General features: G+C 34.7%; 1 protein-coding gene across 2 annotated transcripts; it reads left to right on the top strand.

Moving 5' to 3' along the window:
• The first annotated feature begins 1219 nt into the window (after positions 1-1219).
• On the top strand, positions 1220-21196 carry LOC130818050 (ras-related protein RHN1-like). Of its 2 annotated transcripts, none has more exons than XR_009043916.1 (8): positions 1220-1415; positions 1557-1634; positions 1730-1897; positions 18053-18101; positions 18241-18314; positions 19607-19700; positions 20640-20794; positions 21014-21196. XR_009043916.1 is itself a non-coding variant. In XM_057684074.1 (8 exons), exons 1-7 carry the CDS (start codon positions 1377-1379, stop codon positions 20738-20740), a joined length of 603 nt encoding a protein of 200 aa, XP_057540057.1. In that variant the 5' UTR covers positions 1220-1376; the 3' UTR covers positions 20741-20773; positions 21014-21196. The 2 variants fall into 2 exon arrangements, 1 of the variants encoding a protein (XP_057540057.1); XM_057684074.1 differs by having other exon boundaries at positions 20640-20773.
• Positions 21197-21248: the final 52 nt, after the last annotated feature.

Raw genomic sequence — 21248 nt, forward strand, 5'->3', positions numbered from 1 at the left:
TTTTTTTTTAATTATATTATTGAAGATGGGCTGGAATTTTTGGGCTGGTCTCAATCTGAGACTGTCTCGGCCAAGACTGGCTGTAAAACAAAAAAAGCCTATTTTCTCTTTAATTTGTATTAATTGAGCTATTTAGTCCATATATCTAATGCGTCTTTTAGAGAGACTGTCTCTCACAATAATTTACGCTTATTTTACTCCCTAAATAGATGTAATTTGAAGCTAATTTGATGGGAGAGACGCAAAAATTCCTAATCAATCACTGTGATTTGTAAATCACCATCAAACAACAAAAATAATACTCACTTGAATTGTTAAAAGAGCTGCCTCCCTTTTTTTCTCTCCTCTCTCTCTAAAAAAACCATAATCCCATAGTTGGTTTGGGGCTATTATCAACCTTTTGGTTGATGGTAAACCTCTAATTTTTCTGTTTTAAGCTTTTCCAATATGATTAGAATAAATTTTGTCCTCTTCTTATAAGAGAGTTGTACTACCCATTCATTGGGTTTTAATTTCTCTCCTCGTGAGAGTTTGGGGTTATAAATTTTGATCTCTAATTGATTTGTTGGTAGAGATTAATGCGATAATGCAGCAGCCACCAAAATTGCAATTACCATCAACTACATCAAATTCAATTCTATCTCAAGATTACAACAGATCGAAAGACCCCCTCGTAGAAGGCTGTATCAAACAACGATGTGGAAGAGGATATTCAGAATTGTTAGATCTGATACACAACGATCGTAGTTTTGTTAATTTTGAATTATTTTTGGTTAAAGTTGTTATGTATTTGCTAATTTTTATATCTGATGTAGATGTCGTATGACTTTTTATTAATAAATCAGGTATTATTAAAAAAAATACTCCATCCAATTCATAGAAAAGGGGATATTTACTTTTTCACACTATCCAATGCACTTATTCAATGCTTAATATTTCTTAATAAACATAACGAAATATTATAAAAAGTAAATATTAATAATTTTTGCATTGTGACGAATCAAACAAAAAAATAATCGTCATAAGGGTAATAATAAATTGGAGGGAGTAATAATAAAATAAAAAAAAATAAAAATTAAATAACAAAACTCTTCCCGTATCAAATCGTACCACATAAGAATAATTTATTAACTTCATAAAAAACCGTTATTTAATATTTTTCCCGCACACGCACTCAAATACAAGGGGGCCGGAGGTACTATTTGATGAATTCTAGACATAATCGTACGTAGCCATCAAAATTACCCTTTTAAGAAACTTCTGACCGCCGACACTCACTAACCTAACAACAAAGTCATCGCCTCCTTCCTTTGATCCTCTCCCTCCCAAAACCCCCAATTTCTCTTCCTTCTCTGTAATTCATCCAATTTTCTGCTATGGCGACGATTCCACACAACAATCTTAATGCTAAATTGGTATGCTTTTCCTTCCTCCATCACTCCTTTTACTCTTTTCATGTTTATTCTAGGTTTTCGATTTTTCCATCTTTAAATTTTCACTTCAATTCCGTTAAATTTTACTTAATTTACGTTGATCTGACATGTTCTATATTATAGGTACTTCTTGGTGATATGGGAGCTGGAAAATCCAGCGTCGTTCTTCGTTTCGTCAAAGGTCAATTTCTCGAATTTCAGGTTTAAACTTCTCTTTCTTTTAATTTGTGAAATATAATTGAAAATTATGGTTGTGGATGATTGCCTTTTTATCTAATTGTTAAATTGTGGTGTAGGAATCAACTATTGGAGCCGCCTTTTTCTCGCAGACATTAGCAGTGAATGATGCCACAGTTAAGTTTGAGATATGGGATACTGCTGGTCAAGAGAGATACCATAGTTTAGCACCTATGTATTATAGAGGCGCTGCTGCTGCAATTATCGTCTTTGACATTACGAATTCGGTACCATGATCATCTATCTTCTTACTTGTGCTCATTATTCTTTTCGACATTGAGTTCTTTTTGTCATTTCGGCAGAGAGAGAGAGAGAGAGAGAGAGAGAGCGCACGCTTAGAATAGACACTTTAGTGAAAGTGTTATTGTCAAAATGGGACTTACTAAATGGGAATTTTGAGCAAAGTTAAAGAACTGATGGACTTAATTACTTGATTTTCTTTTTGTAGATAAGATAGTTTTTATTTCTGGGTCAAATGACTAAATGTCTTGCTGCTTTCGATATTGAGATTTGAGGGTATGCATTGTGAAGTACTGAATTCATTTCTACTTCTTTGCACTTAGTTTATAACACATTATCCTTTTGGTTGTTTACTAGAAAGTGTGAGGTCCTTTGATCCCTAGGGGTAGGATGATTTGGCATGTATGTAGTTACCAATGAGGCGCATCTCACGGTGAGACCGTCTCATATAAGAATTTGTGTTCTTATAGTGTCTTATGGCTGAAAGCTGGCTTTTCGTGGCTTTAAAATATTCGACTAGACCATCAACTATTCGAGTATGAGTTGAGCAGCATAATTTTGAGCTTGTGAGCTTTTTGGTTGAGCTTGTTTAACTTCAATTCATTCCCTTACTTCAATGCGTGAAAGCAAAGAACCACACATTATGTTTAAATCCATGTGCCTTTGATATAGGTTGGCTATGTTTTGAACAAGGACCAAACTATATGCACACGTATGTTTTGAGGTTTCGCAATTCAGCAATTAAGGCTGAAAGTTTAGTTTGTATTGTAAAATGTTTTTTTTTTTTGTGATTTTTGTGGGTTTTGTAATAAGAAGAATTAAGAAAAGTTATGTTGAATTGAACAACTTGAAAATGGCTGATCCAAGGATTAATTTGATACAGATTCACCACAAATTAAAACCAAGGGCTCCTAAGAACACATTCAAACTTTAAGCCAAAAGAATGAAAAGCATAGGAACTTCAACTTACTAAAACCAATCCAAGTTAAAGTAAATTGCAAAGAGAGAACAAAAGACTTTGCTCAAAGGTTGTTTTGTATTCAGAATGTAAAAATCAGGTTGTGTATTACAAGAGTTCATACATCCTATTTATACTAAAGCATTCAGCAATGAGTACAAACTTTGAAAATGAAAGTACAACCAAAATGGCAATAAAATGCAACAGCTAGTAAAAGAACAAGGAGATTTTTGCTGATTTTTTTTGTTGTCTCTAACAGCTAGTTTTGTTGTCTCTAAGAGCTAGTTTTTCTTTGGGATTTGCAAATCAGCTCTTCTATCTTCTTGGGATTATTTGTGGCTGATTTGTAAGAGATATTATCATAAAAATCCCACTCAATCTTCAAAACATATGGCTGTTGTAATCAGCTGGTTTTGAAGAATGCAACGGCTCAATTTGGAGAATCTGATTGCTTGTTTTTGATCCATGCATTTTGATTTTTTAAAGGACGTCCCATGAGCAAAATAAATATTAGACTCAATAAAATAAAAATTACAACTCGACTAACTAAACATGAGACATGATTAAGCTTGATCCTAAACATGGCTTAATCATCTCTAAGACTTTGTTTCATTATAAAAATGAAAATACAAAATAAAGATTCAAATTAAAGAAGAAGATTTAGTTCATGATTACAAAATTAAAAGACTTAACATTTGAACCTTGAATTTGAGCATCTTTCATATGATGAATCATGGTATTGATCCGGGTTAGCTCATGAGAACTAGATGTAGGTGATCCTACATCATCCTCCCCTTCTTTGGAGAAGCTTGACCTCAAGCTTGGTAACATATCATCAAAATAAACCACTACAAAGTGACCTAAGAAAGGCTTTAAGGTTTGGTTCACAAGTCTCATAAAGGTAGAAGGTGCATTAGATAAACCAAAGGGCATAACTAACCATTCATAGAGTCCTTCCTTAGTCTTAAATGTGGTTTTCCACTCATCCCCCTCATGGATTCTAACTTGGTGATATCCACTCCTAAGGTCAATCTTAGAGAAAACTTTAGAACCATATAGATCATCTAACAAATCATTAAGTCTAGGTATGGGAAATCTATACTTGATAGTGATTCTATTGATGGCTCTACTATCCACACACATCCTCATTTCTCCATTCTTTTTAGGCACAAGTAAAGTAGGAACGGCACAAGGACTTATGGATTCTCTAATCAAACCTTTAGCTAACAAATCATCAACCTGTCTCCTAATTTCTTCGGTTTCCTTAGGATTAGTCCTATAGGCTGGTTTGTTAGGCAATGAGGAACCGGGAATGAAATCAATTTTATGTTGTATATCCCTTTTAGGTGGAAGTCCGTTTGGTATTTCATTAGGAAAAAAATATGCAAATTCATCAAGTAAAGGTTCAATCAAAGGGTGATCATGCAAAACAGATTCAGTTTCATCATTTAGCAATAACAATTCTTTTCGTTCCTCAAGTTCATGTTGTTCACTTTTAAGTATAGGAATTAAAGAATGAAAATTAGTTAAAGTTGCTTGCAATTTAGAATTAGCGTTAGGTGCATATGGTGCTAAAGTTATCTGTTTGTTATTTAAAACAAAAGTATGTGTGTTTTTAAAACCATCATGCATAACTTTCCTATCATACTGCCACGGCCTACCTAATAAAATATGACATGCATCCATAGGTATAACATCACATAAAAGACTCTCCTTATAACTATTACCAATTGAAAATGAAAGCAAAACTTGAGAGTTTACAGGAATACCTTTGTTTTGATTCAACCATTGAATCATGTATGGCTCGGGATGTGGAGTGGCGGTGAGATTAAGCTTGTCCACCATGGTCTTTGAAGCGACATTAGTGCAACTTCCTCCATCAATGATAAGCGAACAGATCTTACCTTTAACCGTACATTTCGTGTGGAATATTGCTTCCCTTTGTGGGTTTGGATCTTTGGCTTTGACCCCACTAAGAGCTCTTCGCATAACCAATAATTCTCCTTCATCCGGGTATATTATTTCCTCATCAAGTTCAGCATCGTCACAGAAATCCTCCTCGTTTTCCTCTTGATGATCATCAAATTCAACCAAGTTCACCATTTTTCGGTTTGGGCATTCGGAAGAAATATGTCCTAGGCCTTGACACTTAAAACATCTCCTAGGTGTGAATGAATTGGTGTTTGGTTTGGTTGTATTGGGCATGCTTAGGGGCTGCTTTGAATTATTGTTTTGCAAAGCTTTTGAATCTTGTGAATGGGCTTTAGAATAGGAATGGGGAGTGTTCTTTTGGTAGGAATTAAAATTGGTCGTTCTTGTTGAAGTGAAACGTGAGGTTTCCTTCATTTTAGTTCTTTGTTGTTTATCCACTTTATGTGCAAGGTTAATTAGATCATCAAGGCAAGCATAAGGTTGTAATTCAACAATGTTTCTGATTTTTGAATCTAAACCATTTAAAAATCTTACCAAAGTTTGATGATCATCCTCCTTAAGGTCGCATCTCATGATCATTGTCTCGAACTCTCGACCATACTCTTCTACACTCCTGCCATCTTTTTGTAGATGTTGAAGTTTGGTAAAATTCTCTTGCATGTAGTATGAAGGCAGAAACTTTTCCTTCATTTGCTTTTTCATCTTTTCCCATGATCTAATCTTGTCTTTCCCTTCTCTTTCTCGTTTTGCACATTTTCTAGCCCACCAAGTAGAAGCATATTTGCGCAATTTTAAGGCTACTATCTTTACCTTCTTTTCTTCATTCGTATTCTTGTAATCAAATACTCTTTCAACAGTTCTTACCCATTCAAGGAACTCATCTCCATCTAATATTCCTTCAAATTCTGGAATGTTGACTTTAAGATCATCTCCACGGCTTGTTTGCCTATTAACTTTAGGACTTTCAGATTCATAATACCCACCTTCGCTTAAGGTGCGTTTTAGGTCTAAAAACTCTTTAAGTTGGGTTTGTAGGTATTTAATGGTGGCATTTTGCTCTTCAACAATTCTGCTCAAATCACTTGTTTCTCCTTCACCACTTTGAGACATGGTGTTTAGCTTTGTGAATGAACGAAATTAAGGCAAGGAGCGTAGCCTTGGCTCTGATACCAAGATGATATAGGTTGGCTATGTTTTGAACAAGGACCAAACTATATGCACACGTATGTTTTGAGGTTTCGCAATTCAGCAATTAAGGCTGAAAGTTTAGTTTGTATTGTAAAATGTTTTTTTTTTTTTGTGATTTTTGTGGGTTTTGTAATAAGAAGAATTAAGAAAAGATATGTTGAATTGAACAACTTGAAAATGGCTGATCCAAGGATTAATTTGATACAGATTCACCACAAATTAAAACCAAGGGCTCCTAAGAACACATTCAAACTTTAAGCCAAAAGAATGAAAAGCATAGGAACTTCAACTTACTAAAACCAATCCAAGTTAAAGTAAATTGCAAAGAGAGAACAAAAGACTTTGCTCAAAGGTTGTTTTGTATTCAGAATGTAAAAATCAGGTTGTGTAGTACAAGAGTTCATACATCCTATTTATACTAAAGCATTCAGCAATGAGTACAAACTTTGAAAATGAAAGTACAACCAAAATGGCAATAAAATGCAACAGCTAGTAAAAGAACAAGGAGATTTTTGCTGATTTTTTTTGTTGTCTCTAACAGCTAGTTTTGTTGTCTCTAAGAGCTAGTTTTTCTTTGGGATTTGCAAATCAGCTCTTCTATCTTCTTGGGATTATTTGTGGCTGATTTGTAAGAGATATTATCATAAAAATCCCACTCAATCTTCAAAACATATGGCTGTTGTAATCAGCTGGTTTTGAAGAATGCAACGGCTCAATTTGGAGAATCTGATTGCTTGTTTTTGATCCATGCATTTTGATTTTTTAAAGGACGTCCCATGAGCAAAATAAATATTAGACTCAATAAAATAAAAATTACAACTCGACTAACTAAACATGAGACATGATTAAGCTTGATCCTAAACATGGCTTAATCATCTCTAAGACTTTGTTTCATTATAAAAATGAAAATACAAAATAAAGATTCAAATTAAAGAAGAAGATTTAGTTCATGATTACAAAATTAAAAGACTTAACATTTGAACCTTGAATTTGAGCATCTTTCATATGATGAATCATGGTATTGATCCGGGTTAGCTCATGAGAACTAGATGTAGGTGATCCTACATCATCCTCCCCTTCTTTGGAGAAGCTTGACCTCAAGCTTGGTAACATATCATCAAAATAAACCACTACAAAGTGACCTAAGAAAGGCTTTAAGGTTTGGTTCACAAGTCTCATAAAGGTAGAAGGTGCATTAGATAAACCAAAGGGCATAACTAACCATTCATAGAGTCCTTCCTTAGTCTTAAATGTGGTTTTCCACTCATCCCCCTCATGGATTCTAACTTGGTGATATCCACTCCTAAGGTCAATCTTAGAGAAAACTTTAGAACCATATAGATCATCTAACAAATCATTAAGTCTAGGTATGGGAAATCTATACTTGATAGTGATTCTATTGATGGCTCTACTATCCACACACATCCTCATTTCTCCATTCTTTTTAGGCACAAGTAAAGTAGGAACGGCACAAGGACTTATGGATTCTCTAATCAAACCTTTAGCTAACAAATCATCAACCTGTCTCCTAATTTCTTCGGTTTCCTTAGGATTAGTCCTATAGGCTGGTTTGTTAGGCAATGAGGAACCGGGAATGAAATCAATTTTATGTTGTATATCCCTTTTAGGTGGAAGTCCGTTTGGTATTTCATTAGGAAAAAAATATGCAAATTCATCAAGTAAAGGTTCAATCAAAGGGTGATCATGCAAAACAGATTCAGTTTCATCATTTAGCAATAACAATTCTTTTCGTTCCTCAAGTTCATGTTGTTCACTTTTAAGTATAGGAATTAAAGAATGAAAATTAGTTAAAGTTGCTTGCAATTTAGAATTAGCGTTAGGTGCATATGGTGCTAAAGTTATCTGTTTGTTATTTAAAACAAAAGTATGTGTGTTTTTAAAACCATCATGCATAACTTTCCTATCATACTGCCACGGCCTACCTAATAAAACATGACATGCATCCATAGGTATAACATCACATAAAAGACTCTCCTTATAACTATTACCAATTGAAAATGAAAGCAAAACTTGAGAGTTTACAGGAATACCTTTGTTTTGATTCAACCATTGAATCATGTATGGCTCGGGATGTGGAGTGGCGGTGAGATTAAGCTTGTCCACCATGGTCTTTGAAGCGACATTAGTGCAACTTCCTCCATCAATGATAAGCGAACAGATCTTACCTTTAACCGTACATTTCGTGTGGAATATTGCTTCCCTTTGTGGGTTTGGATCTTTGGCTTTGACCCCACTAAGAGCTCTTCGCATAACCAATAATTCTCCTTCATCCGGGTATATTATTTCCTCATCAAGTTCAGCATCGTCACAGAAATCCTCCTCGTTTTCCTCTTGATGATCATCAAATTCAACCAAGTTCACCATTTTTCGGTTTGGGCATTCGGAAGAAATATGTCCTAGGCCTTGACACTTAAAACATCTCCTAGGTGTGAATGAATTGGTGTTTGGTTTGGTTGTATTGGGCATGCTTAGGGGCTGCTTTGAATTATTGTTTTGCAAAGCTTTTGAATCTTGTGAATGGGCTTTAGAATAGGAATGGGGAGTGTTCTTTTGGTAGGAATTAAAATTGGTCGTTCTTGTTGAAGTGAAACGTGAGGTTTCCTTCATTTTAGTTCTTTGTTGTTTATCCACTTTATGTGCAAGGTTAATTAGATCATCAAGGCAAGCATAAGGTTGTAATTCAACAATGTTTCTGATTTTTGAATCTAAACCATTTAAAAATCTTACCAAAGTTTGATGATCATCCTCCTTAAGGTCGCATCTCATGATCATTGTCTCGAACTCTCGACCATACTCTTCTACACTCCTGCCATCTTTTTGTAGATGTTGAAGTTTGGTAAAATTCTCTTGCATGTAGTATGAAGGCAGAAACTTTTCCTTCATTTGCTTTTTCATCTTTTCCCATGATCTAATCTTGTCTTTCCCTTCTCTTTCTCGTTTTGCACATTTTCTAGCCCACCAAGTAGAAGCATATTTGCGCAATTTTAAGGCTACTATCTTTACCTTCTTTTCTTCATTCGTATTCTTGTAATCAAATACTCTTTCAACAGTTCTTACCCATTCAAGGAACTCATCTCCATCTAATATTCCTTCAAATTCTGGAATGTTGACTTTAAGATCATCTCCACGGCTTGTTTGCCTATTAACTTTAGGACTTTCAGATTCATAATACCCACCTTCGCTTAAGGTGCGTTTTAGGTCTAAAAACTCTTTAAGTTGGGTTTGTAGGTATTTAATGGTGGCATTTTGCTCTTCAACAATTCTGCTCAAATCACTTGTTTCTCCTTCACCACTTTGAGACATGGTGTTTAGCTTTGTGAATGAACGAAATTAAGGCAAGGAGCGTAGCCTTGGCTCTGATACCAAGATGATATAGGTTGGCTATGTTTTGAACAAGGACCAAACTATATGCACACGTATGTTTTGAGGTTTCGCAATTCAGCAATTAAGGCTGAAAGTTTAGTTTGTATTGTAAAATGTTTTTTTTTTTTTGTGATTTTTGTGGGTTTTGTAATAAGAAGAATTAAGAAAAGATATGTTGAATTGAACAACTTGAAAATGGCTGATCCAAGGATTAATTTGATACAGATTCACCACAAATTAAAACCAAGGGCTCCTAAGAACACATTCAAACTTTAAGCCAAAAGAATGAAAAGCATAGGAACTTCAACTTACTAAAACCAATCCAAGTTAAAGTAAATTGCAAAGAGAGAACAAAAGACTTTGCTCAAAGGTTGTTTTGTATTCAGAATGTAAAAATCAGGTTGTGTAGTACAAGAGTTCATACATCCTATTTATACTAAAGCATTCAGCAATGAGTACAAACTTTGAAAATGAAAGTACAACCAAAATGGCAATAAAATGCAACAGCTAGTAAAAGAACAAGGAGATTTTTGCTGATTTTTTTTGTTGTCTCTAACAGCTAGTTTTGTTGTCTCTAAGAGCTAGTTTTTCTTTGGGATTTGCAAATCAGCTCTTCTATCTTCTTGGGATTATTTGTGGCTGATTTGTAAGAGATATTATCATAAAAATCCCACTCAATCTTCAAAACATATGGCTGTTGTAATCAGCTGGTTTTGAAGAATGCAACGGCTCAATTTGGAGAATCTGATTGCTTGTTTTTGATCCATGCATTTTGATTTTTTAAAGGACGTCCCATGAGCAAAATAAATATTAGACTCAATAAAATAAAAATTACAACTCGACTAACTAAACATGAGACATGATTAAGCTTGATCCTAAACATGGCTTAATCATCTCTAAGACTTTGTTTCATTATAAAAATGAAAATACAAAATAAAGATTCAAATTAAAGAAGAAGATTTAGTTCATGATTACAAAATTAAAAGACTTAACATTTGAACCTTGAATTTGAGCATCTTTCATATGATGAATCATGGTATTGATCCGGGTTAGCTCATGAGAACTAGATGTAGGTGATCCTACATCATCCTCCCCTTCTTTGGAGAAGCTTGACCTCAAGCTTGGTAACATATCATCAAAATAAACCACTACAAAGTGACCTAAGAAAGGCTTTAAGGTTTGGTTCACAAGTCTCATAAAGGTAGAAGGTGCATTAGATAAACCAAAGGGCATAACTAACCATTCATAGAGTCCTTCCTTAGTCTTAAATGTGGTTTTCCACTCATCCCCCTCATGGATTCTAACTTGGTGATATCCACTCCTAAGGTCAATCTTAGAGAAAACTTTAGAACCATATAGATCATCTAACAAATCATTAAGTCTAGGTATGGGAAATCTATACTTGATAGTGATTCTATTGATGGCTCTACTATCCACACACATCCTCATTTCTCCATTCTTTTTAGGCACAAGTAAAGTAGGAACGGCACAAGGACTTATGGATTCTCTAATCAAACCTTTAGCTAACAAATCATCAACCTGTCTCCTAATTTCTTCGGTTTCCTTAGGATTAGTCCTATAGGCTGGTTTGTTAGGCAATGAGGAACCGGGAATGAAATCAATTTTATGTTGTATATCCCTTTTAGGTGGAAGTCCGTTTGGTATTTCATTAGGAAAAAAATATGCAAATTCATCAAGTAAAGGTTCAATCAAAGGGTGATCATGCAAAACAGATTCAGTTTCATCATTTAGCAATAACAATTCTTTTCGTTCCTCAAGTTCATGTTGTTCACTTTTAAGTATAGGAATTAAAGAATGAAAATTAGTTAAAGTTGCTTGCAATTTAGAATTAGCGTTAGGTGCATATGGTGCTAAAGTTATCTGTTTGTTATTTAAAACAAAAGTATGTGTGTTTTTAAAACCATCATGCATAACTTTCCTATCATACTGCCACGGCCTACCTAATAAAATATGACATGCATCCATAGGTATAACATCACATAAAAGACTCTCCTTATAACTATTACCAATTGAAAATGAAAGCAAAACTTGAGAGTTTACAGGAATACCTTTGTTTTGATTCAACCATTGAATCATGTATGGCTCGGGATGTGGAGTGGCGGTGAGATTAAGCTTGTCCACCATGGTCTTTGAAGCGACATTAGTGCAACTTCCTCCATCAATGATAAGCGAACAGATCTTACCTTTAACCGTACATTTCGTGTGGAATATTGCTTCCCTTTGTGGGTTTGGATCTTTGGCTTTGACCCCACTAAGAGCTCTTCGCATAACCAATAATTCTCCTTCATCCGGGTATATTATTTCCTCATCAAGTTCAGCATCGTCACAGAAATCCTCCTCGTTTTCCTCTTGATGATCATCAAATTCAACCAAGTTCACCATTTTTCGGTTTGGGCATTCGGAAGAAATATGTCCTAGGCCTTGACACTTAAAACATCTCCTAGGTGTGAATGAATTGGTGTTTGGTTTGGTTGTATTGGGCATGCTTAGGGGCTGCTTTGAATTATTGTTTTGCAAAGCTTTTGAATCTTGTGAATGGGCTTTAGAATAGGAATGGGGAGTGTTCTTTTGGTAGGAATTAAAATTGGTCGTTCTTGTTGAAGTGAAACGTGAGGTTTCCTTCATTTTAGTTCTTTGTTGTTTATCCACTTTATGTGCAAGGTTAATTAGATCATCAAGGCAAGCATAAGGTTGTAATTCAACAATGTTTCTGATTTTTGAATCTAAACCATTTAAAAATCTTACCAAAGTTTGATGATCATCCTCCTTAAGGTCGCATCTCATGATCATTGTCTCGAACTCTCGACCATACTCTTCTACACTCCTGCCATCTTTTTGTAGATGTTGAAGTTTGGTAAAATTCTCTTGCATGTAGTATGAAGGCAGAAACTTTTCCTTCATTTGCTTTTTCATCTTTTCCCATGATCTAATCTTGTCTTTCCCTTCTCTTTCTCGTTTTGCACATTTTCTAGCCCACCAAGTAGAAGCATATTTGCGCAATTTTAAGGCTACTATCTTTACCTTCTTTTCTTCATTCGTATTCTTGTAATCAAATACTCTTTCAACAGTTCTTACCCATTCAAGGAACTCATCTCCATCTAATATTCCTTCAAATTCTGGAATGTTGACTTTAAGATCATCTCCACGGCTTGTTTGCCTATTAACTTTAGGACTTTCAGATTCATAATACCCACCTTCGCTTAAGGTGCGTTTTAGGTCTAAAAACTCTTTAAGTTGGGTTTGTAGGTATTTAATGGTGGCATTTTGCTCTTCAACAATTCTGCTCAAATCACTTGTTTCTCCTTCACCACTTTGAGACATGGTGTTTAGCTTTGTGAATGAACGAAATTAAGGCAAGGAGCGTAGCCTTGGCTCTGATACCAAGATGATATAGGTTGGCTATGTTTTGAACAAGGACCAAACTATATGCACACGTATGTTTTGAGGTTTCGCAATTCAGCAATTAAGGCTGAAAGTTTAGTTTGTATTGTAAAATGTTTTTTTTTTTTTGTGATTTTTGTGGGTTTTGTAATAAGAAGAATTAAGAAAAGATATGTTGAATTGAACAACTTGAAAATGGCTGATCCAAGGATTAATTTGATACAGATTCACCACAAATTAAAACCAAGGGCTCCTAAGAACACATTCAAACTTTAAGCCAAAAGAATGAAAAGCATAGGAACTTCAACTTACTAAAACCAATCCAAGTTAAAGTAAATTGCAAAGAGAGAACAAAAGACTTTGCTCAAAGGTTGTTTTGTATTCAGAATGTAAAAATCAGGTTGTGTAGTACAAGAGTTCATACATCCTATTTATACTAAAGCATTCAGCAATGAGTACAAACTTTGAAAATGAAAGTACAACCAAAATGGCAATAAAATGCAACAGCTAGTAAAAGAACAAGGAGATTTTTGCTGATTTTTTTTGTTGTCTCTAACAGCTAGTTTTGTTGTCTCTAAGAGCTAGTTTTTCTTTGGGATTTGCAAATCAGCTCTTCTATCTTCTTGGGATTATTTGTGGCTGATTTGTAAGAGATATTATCATAAAAATCCCACTCAATCTTCAAAACATATGGCTGTTGTAATCAGCTGGTTTTGAAGAATGCAACGGCTCAATTTGGAGAATCTGATTGCTTGTTTTTGATCCATGCATTTTGATTTTTTAAAGGACGTCCCATGAGCAAAATAAATATTAGACTCAATAAAATAAAAATTACAACTCGACTAACTAAACATGAGACATGATTAAGCTTGATCCTAAACATGGCTTAATCATCTCTAAGACTTTGTTTCATTATAAAAATGAAAATACAAAATAAAGATTCAAATTAAAGAAGAAGATTTAGTTCATGATTACAAAATTAAAAGACTTAACATTTGAACCTTGAATTTGAGCATCTTTCATATGATGAATCATGGTATTGATCCGGGTTAGCTCATGAGAACTAGATGTAGGTGATCCTACATCATCCTCCCCTTCTTTGGAGAAGCTTGACCTCAAGCTTGGTAACATATCATCAAAATAAACCACTACAAAGTGACCTAAGAAAGGCTTTAAGGTTTGGTTCACAAGTCTCATAAAGGTAGAAGGTGCATTAGATAAACCAAAGGGCATAACTAACCATTCATAGAGTCCTTCCTTAGTCTTAAATGTGGTTTTCCACTCATCCCCCTCATGGATTCTAACTTGGTGATATCCACTCCTAAGGTCAATCTTAGAGAAAACTTTAGAACCATATAGATCATCTAACAAATCATTAAGTCTAGGTATGGGAAATCTATACTTGATAGTGATTCTATTGATGGCTCTACTATCCACACACATCCTCATTTCTCCATTCTTTTTAGGCACAAGTAAAGTAGGAACGGCACAAGGACTTATGGATTCTCTAATCAAACCTTTAGCTAACAAATCATCAACCTGTCTCCTAATTTCTTCGGTTTCCTTAGGATTAGTCCTATAGGCTGGTTTGTTAGGCAATGAGGAACCGGGAATGAAATCAATTTTATGTTGTATATCCCTTTTAGGTGGAAGTCCGTTTGGTATTTCATTAGGAAAAAAATATGCAAATTCATCAAGTAAAGGTTCAATCAAAGGGTGATCATGCAAAACAGATTCAGTTTCATCATTTAGCAATAACAATTCTTTTCGTTCCTCAAGTTCATGTTGTTCACTTTTAAGTATAGGAATTAAAGAATGAAAATTAGTTAAAGTTGCTTGCAATTTAGAATTAGCGTTAGGTGCATATGGTGCTAAAGTTATCTGTTTGTTATTTAAAACAAAAGTATGTGTGTTTTTAAAACCATCATGCATAACTTTCCTATCATACTGCCACGGCCTACCTAATAAAATATGACATGCATCCATAGGTATAACATCACATAAAAGACTCTCCTTATAACTATTACCAATTGAAAATGAAAGCAAAACTTGAGAGTTTACAGGAATACCTTTGTTTTGATTCAACCATTGAATCATGTATGGCTCGGGATGTGGAGTGGCGGTGAGATTAAGCTTGTCCACCATGGTCTTTGAAGCGACATTAGTGCAACTTCCTCCATCAATGATAAGCGAACAGATCTTACCTTTAACCGTACATTTCGTGTGGAATATTGCTTCCCTTTGTGGGTTTGGATCTTTGGCTTTGACCCCACTAAGAGCTCTTCGCATAACCAATAATTCTCCTTCATCCGGGTATATTATTTCCTCATCAAGTTCAGCATCGTCACAGAAATCCTCCTCGTTTTCCTCTTGATGATCATCAAATTCAACCAAGTTCACCATTTTTCGGTTTGGGCATTCGGAAGAAATATGTCCTAGGCCTTGACACTTAAAACATCTCCTAGGTGTGAATGAATTGGTGTTTGGTTTGGTTGTATTGGGCATGCTTAGGGGCTGCTTTGAATTATTGTTTTGCAAAGCTTTTGAATCTTGTGAATGGGCTTTAGAATAGGAATGGGGAGTGTTCTTTTGGTAGGAATTAAAATTGGTCGTTCTTGTTGAAGTGAAACGTGAGGTTTCCTTCATTTTAGTTCTTTGTTGTTTATCCACTTTATGTGCAAGGTTAATTAGATCATCAAGGCAAGCATAAGGTTGTAATTCAACAATGTTTCTGATTTTTGAATCTAAACCATTTAAAAATCTTACCAAAGTTTGATGATCATCCTCCTTAAGGTCGCATCTCATGATCATTGTCTCGAACTCTCGACCATACTCTTCTACACTCCTGCCATCTTTTTGTAGATGTTGAAGTTTGGTAAAATTCTCTTGCATGTAGTATGAAGGCAGAAACTTTTCCTTCATTTGCTTTTTCATCTTTTCCCATGATCTAATCTTGTCTTTCCCTTCTCTTTCTCGTTTTGCACATTTTCTAGCCCACCAAGTAGAAGCATATTTGCGCAATTTTAAGGCTACTATCTTTACCTTCTTTTCTTCATTCGTATTCTTGTAATCAAATACTCTTTCAACAGTTCTTACCCATTCAAGGAACTCATCTCCATCTAATATTCCTTCAAATTCTGGAATGTTGACTTTAAGATCATCTCCACGGCTTGTTTGCCTATTAACTTTAGGACTTTCAGATTCATAATACCCACCTTCGCTTAAGGTGCGTTTTAGGTCTAAAAACTCTTTAAGTTGGGTTTGTAGGTATTTAATGGTGGCATTTTGCTCTTCAACAATTCTGCTCAAATCACTTGTTTCTCCTTCACCACTTTGAGACATGGTGTTTAGCTTTGTGAATGAACGAAATTAAGGCAAGGAGCGTAGCCTTGGCTCTGATACCAAGATGATATAGGTTGGCTATGTTTTGAACAAGGACCAAACTATATGCACACGTATGTTTTGAGGTTTCGCAATTCAGCAATTAAGGCTGAAAGTTTAGTTTGTATTGTAAAATGTTTTTTTTTTTTTGTGATTTTTGTGGGTTTTGTAATAAGAAGAATTAAGAAAAGATATGTTGAATTGAACAACTTGAAAATGGCTGATCCAAGGATTAATTTGATACAGATTCACCACAAATTAAAACCAAGGGCTCCTAAGAACACATTCAAACTTTAAGCCAAAAGAATGAAAAGCATAGGAACTTCAACTTACTAAAACCAATCCAAGTTAAAGTAAATTGCAAAGAGAGAACAAAAGACTTTGCTCAAAGGTTGTTTTGTATTCAGAATGTAAAAATCAGGTTGTGTAGTACAAGAGTTCATACATCCTATTTATACTAAAGCATTCAGCAATGAGTACAAACTTTGAAAATGAAAGTACAACCAAAATGGCAATAAAATGCAACAGCTAGTAAAAGAACAAGGAGATTTTTGCTGATTTTTTTTGTTGTCTCTAACAGCTAGTTTTGTTGTCTCTAAGAGCTAGTTTTTCTTTGGGATTTGCAAATCAGCTCTTCTATCTTCTTGGGATTATTTGTGGCTGATTTGTAAGAGATATTATCATAAAAATCCCACTCAATCTTCAAAACATATGGCTGTTGTAATCAGCTGGTTTTGAAGAATGCAACGGCTCAATTTGGAGAATCTGATTGCTTGTTTTTGATCCATGCATTTTGATTTTTTAAAGGACGTCCCATGAGCAAAATAAATATTAGACTCAATAAAATAAAAATTACAACTCGACTAACTAAACATGAGACATGATTAAGCTTGATCCTAAACATGGCTTAATCATCTCTAAGACTTTGTTTCATTATAAAAATGAAAATACAAAATAAAGATTCAAATTAAAGAAGAAGATTTAGTTCATGATTACAAAATTAAAAGACTTAACATTTGAACCTTGAATTTGAGCATCTTTCATATGATGAATCATGGTATTGATCCGGGTTAGCTCATGAGAACTAGATGTAGGTGATCCTACATCAGCCTTGCTGACTTCCAACACTTAAGCTTCACAAATTTCAGATTAAGGGGTGTCTTGATTGTTGGCGTTTTAGTTGACTTATTTGGCCATCTGGAAGTGTTGCTGCTTTTGTTTGCTTTGAAGCAGCTGGATAAACCACCTGTTTAAGGAGATGTTTGTTAAAATTTTGTTGGCTATATATTTTTTATTTGAAAAAAGTTGGCCAACAACACAAGCCACAAGATAAAAACCATTGTAAAAAGTTATGAAAGTTAGCCTTTTCATTTTGGCTTTTTTAAAAGCCATATTCTGAACACATTTTTTGGCGTTTTAATTAGTAAAATAGCCAAAAGACAAAAGCCAACCAAAACGCTATCCCAAAGGCCATTTACTAAACACCCTTTGAGATAGTGAGCAATGTCTTTTGATCGACATAATCACAAACAAAAAATTTGTGATTTGTTTTTATTCCATGCCGTTGGAAGGGATTTGAACATGTAATTTACGGTCAAAGTTATTGCTGAGATAAGCTCTAGACCTCCAAGTTTTCTTTGTTCCAGTGTTGGTACATGAAAGAATTCTTGTTGGGCTTTTTGTTCCTACTGTTGATGAGGTATAAATGTTTAAATATGATGTTTTAAGTAATATCACTAAGTCACAGGCTCACAGGGATGTGCTTTTGTGGGTATGCTATGTCTTTTGTTGGTTTTTCCCCCTCCCTGATTTCTTGTGTTTTTAATCTTGATTTTTCCTAAAGTCTCCTTTTGGAGGCTTCTGACCCGTGCATTTCTGATTGCCATAATTTTTTTAGGAGTCTTTTTCTCGTGCTAAGAAGTGGGTACAGGAACTTCAGAAGCAAGGTGTGTGAAACCTGGTTAGATTTATCGACTAATGATTTTTGGTTTTGTTTGTAGTTTATAGGTTTATAGGTAATGTCTGTGGGGTTTTTCGTTATTATCGTGATTCCTATGTTCATGTGTTGATGATTCATTATGGCAGGAAATCCCAACATGGTCATGGCACTTGCAGGAAATAAAGCTGATTTGGAAGAAAGGAGGATGGTTTCAGCTGAAGTAAGTGTGATACTTCTAGTATTTGCTAGTAGCTTTTGTGATATTATTGACTGGTTTTTTTATTTTCCAAAAGTTTGTTGAAAGTTTCAGGCCAGTTCCTTTTCCTGTATGATTTCATAAACAAGGAGTGTAATAATTTGCATAGGGGCGAGGGGACATGGCATATGTGAAACATATTCCCGAAAGACTTGCATGAGCTTGTTGTGGCAAATACTATACATACTGCATAATGTTTCTCATTCCCTCCCTCTCACAGTTATCTTAATTTTTTTGGTTCTAGACTTTTGAAATGTCCGCATAAAATTGAAGTGCTAGACAATGATTTCATACCCATGATTGTCGATGTTAAACACATGTATGTTAAGAATACAACCTCTGCTGAATGAAGTCAAGTGATATTGAGCCGATGTGATTAGTTGTGTTTGTCCCAGGTGTTTAAACTTTCTTCTGTTGTAGTTAAACAGTATCGAGGTAAATCTAATTTTTCTCTTCCCCATCAGTTGATATTAGGAGAAATGATAGAAGATGCATTCTGGACTCTTAATACATTTGTGACTTTACTGGGTTAACGGTGTTTTGACTTTAGTGATTCAATTTGCTGTTTCATTTGTTACCACCCTTCTTGTCTCTTTGATTCAACATGTACTTTTTTAAATGGCTATTATTATTATTGTTATTGTTATTGTTATTGTTATTGTTATTGTTATTATTTGGGACTCTTCCTTCATCCCAGGTACCATTGTAAGCTACTGAATACTGTAATGAATGACTTAGGAGGGGTAATATAGGAAATACCTGATAAATAGTAATTAGTATAAGAAAGTAGTATAAATAGAGGGAGGGAACAAAAACAGGGTGTCTACTCATCTTTTGTAAAAGATTGTGGATGAGTTTTTTGACTCATTTCTTGGAGAGCCAAAAGTCTCTTGAATGTTTGTAAATATATCACAACTCATTGTAATAATTCTATTTTACAATCAATGTACAACATACGTTTGCATATACTACAAGTTAGCAATTCCTAAGCATTTCACTACCATTCTTGCTTTACATTCTATACACTCTGCCTAATAATGATCTTAATCATCCATGGATTACCTATTCCATAACAGATACTTGACATAGATAGACACTTGAGACATATGGGCCAAAGCATGGAAAATGTTTTTTTTAAATTGGCTGATTTTGCCACGTATTGAAGTTTGACATGATTGGTCAAGTCTGAACACTATGACAGAGTAATGTTATGAAATTGGGAATGCTAAATCCTATCATATTTGGTGGTTTTGCAGGAGGCATGTAAGTACGCTGAAGAGAATGGCCTTTTCTTTATGGAAACATCAGCAAAAACAGCTCAGAATGTTAATGAAATATTCTATGAAATAGGTGTGATGAATTGTTTACTTCTAAACTTGTTCTTTATGTTTGTAGATTTGACGTTTGCTGGTCAATTTGCTATAGTAGAATGGTCATGCTGCATATTATTTACTCCCACATCCCGTTCGGAAGAGGGTTTAAATTAAATAATTTAAGGTAGAAGTTGGATGTTTTAGACTTGAGCAGAGTGAGGTGAGAATAACAATAATTATTTTAGAATTTATAATGGATATTGGGTATGAAGACGAAAAAGGCAAGATAAATAGATTAAGTGAGAGAGAAAAAGGGAAATATCCTTGCAGGATATGATTTTGTTTTTATATTACACAATGATTCTGGATAGCTGTGCATAGTGGAATAATTGCAGCAAGGAATTGGAAGATCTATCTTCAAAGGGACAACGATGAAGTTAAAGCATCATACTACTGAGAATATGTGCTGTTTGGGGTCATACATTATGGTTTATTGGGTTATTGCGTGTGGATATTTTAGTGAGGATTTCTTTGTTGATGAAAGTGATTACTGTCACTTCACAAGTTAAATTATCTGAGAAGTAACTTTTATTGATGGAAGTGATAACTGTCACTTCACTTCACATTGCAATGATGTTTGTTATCTAGAGAACATCACACATTTTATATTATAAAGGCAAGGCTTTTAGATCTGAGACCGCCAATTTCACCTAGGTGGTGCCACTTAATGACATTATGAGATTAGGGTGGGAATACTCTTTGTACCATCAGTCGTCTACATGGATTTTCTTCTCCATTCATTTTGCTAACCCCTAATTATCTATGTATGCTCCAGGAAATTCAAAAATCAACCTTAACGCATACTGTTATCGCCGATATTATTTGTGGCAATTTTGGCTAGCCTTGATTTATTTTCTTTCTTAGGATGTTACTTTGCCATTCATTAGTAACATAAAGATTTGCTTTGTAAAATCAGCTAAAAGATTACCAAGAGCTCAACCGCCCCAGAATCCAGCTGGAATGGTTCTGGTTGACCGGCAGGGAGAAGGGGCCAAAGCTTCATCATGCTGTTCTTAGGCATTCAGCACAGAGCCTTAGCCCTTAATTCATGTACGTTGGTCATACCATAAGGTATTATTATTTTCTGCTGACGACTATGAATTGCTATCTGAAATGTTAAATTTCTTTCGGTAATGCTAACAATTCATGGATGATGGCGATGGCGTCTGCTATTTTATGTATATATGTGTTTATATGCATTATGTTTGAGCACTCATAGCTAATATAGATACGTCTGTAGTCTGTATCACACTTCCTGCATCTAATAGCTGTAAATGGATGTTTGCTCAGGAACAGGCGTGTTTCAGGATTTCCGAAAGGCGTCATTTTATCTGTGTCTTTATTTGTAAATAGGTGTGGACTTTGTTTTTTTTACTAAACTTGTTTTTATTGTTACCGCAAAAAATTATTATTATTATCAAAATTATTGTTATTATTCCCGTTTTTATATCTCAATAGATAACTCGTTAACGATATAAATGTTGTCCAAGTTATACTGATCAATTATGGACAGTCAGGACACAGG

This window comes from Amaranthus tricolor, chromosome 7, assembly GCF_026212465.1.
Source record: "Amaranthus tricolor cultivar Red isolate AtriRed21 chromosome 7, ASM2621246v1, whole genome shotgun sequence".
NCBI lineage: Eukaryota > Viridiplantae > Streptophyta > Magnoliopsida > Caryophyllales > Amaranthaceae > Amaranthus > Amaranthus tricolor.